This window comes from Phodopus roborovskii, unplaced genomic scaffold (genome assembly GCF_943737965.1).
Source record: "Phodopus roborovskii unplaced genomic scaffold, PHOROB, whole genome shotgun sequence".
In the NCBI taxonomy this organism is placed as follows: Eukaryota; Metazoa; Chordata; class Mammalia; order Rodentia; family Cricetidae; genus Phodopus; species Phodopus roborovskii.
The window spans coordinates 1,362,328-1,366,059 of record NW_026126599.1 but is presented as its reverse complement, the minus strand read 5'-3'; the positions used below and the strand labels follow the sequence as shown (position 1 = coordinate 1,366,059).

Genomic DNA, 3,732 nt, shown 5'->3' with positions numbered 1-3,732 from the left:
AAAAGATAAAACACAACTTTTATTTACTCAGCTGGTAGCAGGAAAAAAAAGGTATATCTTCAGACACTGTCTGAGTCACCTCCGATGTGTGAATCTTTTGCGTCTTAAGCCATCTTGCATTGATGCTTTTAGCATGCCCAGTGGACAGATATATAAAATAAGGACACAGACAGGCACAACCATGGGGTGCATGTACACACACACACACACACACACACACACACACACACACAGGCACAGGCACATAGGCACTCACAAAGACCACCGTGACAGCACAGACAAGCCAGGCCAGAGGAGAGGTCCTGCATGGAACAGGCACAGGTCTGGGTGCCATGTTATGCCTGGTCATAACGTGGCAGGGCCCACAAGCATGCTGGACATGTTGATGGGAATAGCAGAGTTCTGGAACCCCACAGGTGGTACTGCAAAGGGTATAGGGACCTGCACCTTTGGAAAGGGCTTTGGAGGAGGGTTCCTTCTCCTCTTTTGGGCTGGGCTGGGGAACAGCTTCTAGGCAGAGGCTGTGCTCAGCAGGGCCTGGAGGTCAGAGAGCAGACTTACTCCTTAAAGGAGTCCACAGCAGGGACCCAGAGCCCCTTTTATTTTCCCTGGCCAGCAAGGGTTCCATGGGACAGTCATGGGAGCATAGGGATTGATTACTCCGTCAGGCTGTAATGGTAGCTAGGCCTAAGAGATCTCTCCGGTGACTCCATCCTGCCTCTGCCCACCTTTCTTTTCCTGTAGCCCATTTCTAAACGGGTCTGTAATTTCTCAATTGAGACAGCCAGTCTGGTTGGGGAGTCATTCAGGGAAATAGTCACAGAGTGCATGAGATTGCTAACATCCAAGTTAGGTCACAGCAAACAGTTAATGCTGCAAAAACAAAGACAAACAAAAAAACAAACGGGCTGGTGGAAAAATGGGAATGGTGGGCATATAGTGTGTCTAATTGTGTTTTTTTAAACTGCCCATCTCAATGGCAATAAAATCATTTACATTTAAAATGGAGTAACCTCCACTCCTGCCTTGAGCACTTCACTGTGCAGTTTGGTGGTACCATCCCCTGCTAGGGTCCCTGCACGCGAGGAAGCTAGCTGGTAGAGACTGAGTAGAACCAGGATAAAGTTCCTTTCGCTCGCCATACCCCCTCCTTTCTTCCTCTCTTCCCTGCATAGAAATTGTATGCCACTTACTTTTTTAAAAAATATCTTTTTATTTTGAAGCATGACCTCAGTAATTTTGCCCAGGTGGGCCTTGAACTTGTAATGCCCCTGCCTCAGCCTCCTAAGGGTTGGGATGACAGGCCTGTGTCCTTGTGCCTTGGTTGGGAGGTACATTTCTTCTGAGAACACAGGACACTTCTGGTTTTGTCACTTACAGCTTGACATCATTGTGAGCCTTGGGGTAAGTAATAGCCACGGGCTAGATTAACATCTGTCTTCGCTGTTTTAAACCTCATTATTCTTTGCAGGGAATGCCATAGCCAGCTTCATGAGTCAGTTACTGAGCACACTTTAACTTTGGAATGGGGTTGTCTACAAAGCCACTTGTCACATGACAAGGACAAACTGCTACCTGATTCCAGGGAGCCTCAGGTGATTTTGCAGCTCAGTGTGTGTGGGGGGGGGGGGTTTGGTGAGTCCACAGCAAATCCTGAGGTGGAGCTGAATCGGAGCCACGTTTTCCTGCGAGAGAACTGTTTTTAGTCCATGAATACCTTTTATAAGAAGGTCTCCAGATCTTCCCCCCAAATGGAGAGCAGAGTCCCGGGGACTGTCTGGGAAGAAGTATGTAGATGTGGCAACGTCCAGGGTTCTTGATTCAAGATGCCTGGTTCAAGTCCTGCCTTCAGGGGAGGATCAGGCCCAAGTCCTCAACTGACTGCAGAACTCCAGAGGCCACCTCATGCTGCCCAAAAATGGAAGCTCATTTGCTGGGCTTCCAGAGCTGGATACCTGGCTTCCTGCGAGTGACAGGGCGACCTGAGCGCAGGGAAAGGGTCCGGGGAAGACAGGATGTAGTCAATACTGAATTTAATGTCTCTGTGTGTGGCAGGGCTGGCCCCGGCTCCGTGGTCTGGGGCTCGCGCGCTGTCAGGGCCTGGGGAAGCTGGCGCTGCTGGCTCGAGGGGACCCGGGGGACCCTCGCGCTTGGGGCCACGTCGCCTGCGTCGCCTACGGAAATTTCCATTCTCGAAAAGGTCCAGGAGGGACTCGCAACCTCCCGCAAACGTCCAGTAGTTGCCTTTGCCCTTGTCGTGGCCCTCGGTCCGTGGAACCTGCGGGAGTATGGGGCTCAGCGAGCGTCCCCAAGCCCGGGGCAGGACGCTCCTCTGGCAAGTATGTATGTCGCGGAACCCATCGGGTATCTGCTAGCAAGGAACTTGTCCCCCTGCGGGCGGTGACACCCTCCCCCCTTCGTCACCAAGGATGGATGGGGACACCTGGGGGTCCAGTGCGAGCTGCGGGCCGGGAAGGGCTCACCTTAACGAAGCAGCTGTTGAGCGACAGGTTGTGGCGGATGGAGTTCTGCCAGGCGCGCTGGTTGGCACGGTAATAGGGGAACTTGCGCATGATGAAGTCGTAGATGCCGGACAGGGTCACGCGTCCTGCGGGGCTCTGCTGGATGGCCATGGCGATCAGTGCGATGTAGCTGCGACAGGGGTGCCAGACAGAGGGGCTGCATCAGGCGGGGTGTCGCTGAAACCGCAGAAGCGCTGGTGAACTCAGTCCTGCCCCGGGGCTGGCTGGAATCCTTGAGACCAGATGGACAGCCCCCTCCTCCCGCCCCCATCCTCTGGCACTCCAAGGACCTGCCAGAGCTCAGCAGTCGAAGTCTCTACCGAACCTCTGAAGTCCTCCAAGATCCTTTGGAGTCTCCAGGACACTCTGAAGCACAGCTGTCCTTCTGCAACACCTTTGGCCCTCTGAAGTTCCCCAAACCCGCTTGAGACCCCTGAGACCCTTTGAACACAGAGACTACCTGGAACCCCCGAAGCCTTTTGGAGTCTCCAATACCTTCTAGACCCTGCAAGACCCTTTAAAACTACCAGCAGCCTACTGAATGAATCCCTTTCAGCCCCTCAGGACTCCAGTGAAGCGTTGGGGTGCAGAAGGAGCTGTCATTTGATAATCTCCTCTCTGCTCCCTTCTTTACCCAGAGCCCACTAGCCTGCTCCCCTCCAGAGTGCACTGAAACTAGTGTCCTTCCTCAAAGACCCGCATAAGGAAGGAATCCCACTTCTCCCAGTCGGGGTCGGGTTCAGATGACCCAGCTCTCTACAGCGTCTGTGGGCCCCTACCATCTGCCCCGGGGTCACCTGTACGCTGGCCTTGTGAGCCGTTTTTCCTCGTCGGAGCTGCCCGCAGGGTAGTCGTCGGCGTCATCATTGAAGCAATTATAGGGATACTGCGAGCTGTCAAACATCGTGGCCACCCTGGGCTGGCTCGCGCTGGCGCCGCCACCACCTCCTCCGCGCTGGCCGCCAGCGGTGGGCCCGGCACTGGTTTCCCTTGGCTGGGCCAACAGCGTCTGCGTGCAGGACTCGGGGAGCCTGGGCTTCGGGGGTCCCCGCCCGCTCCGCCTGGCTCTCTGGCGTCCAATCCCAGTGCGGGGGTTGTCCCCAGCCAACACAGAGTGGGGAGCGCAGCGGGGGGGGGGGCCGTCGCCACCTTCTGACCAGCCGGCAAGGGAAGTCTGGAGGGTGAACTGGTCCCACAGGCAGGGCGGTCC

At 55.2% G+C, this 3,732-nt stretch overlaps 1 protein-coding gene across 1 annotated transcript; it reads right to left on the bottom strand.

The window, feature by feature from the left end:
• Positions 1-1,772: 1,772 nt before the first annotated feature.
• Foxl3 (forkhead box L3) lies at positions 1,773-3,426 on the bottom strand. The gene is made up of 3 exons (XM_051205559.1): positions 3,320-3,426; positions 2,484-2,652; positions 1,773-2,278 (listed from the first exon to the last, which is right to left on the bottom strand). Exons 1-3 carry the CDS (start codon positions 3,424-3,426, stop codon positions 1,904-1,906), a joined length of 651 nt encoding a protein of 216 aa, XP_051061516.1. The 3' UTR covers positions 1,773-1,903.
• Positions 3,427-3,732: the final 306 nt, after the last annotated feature.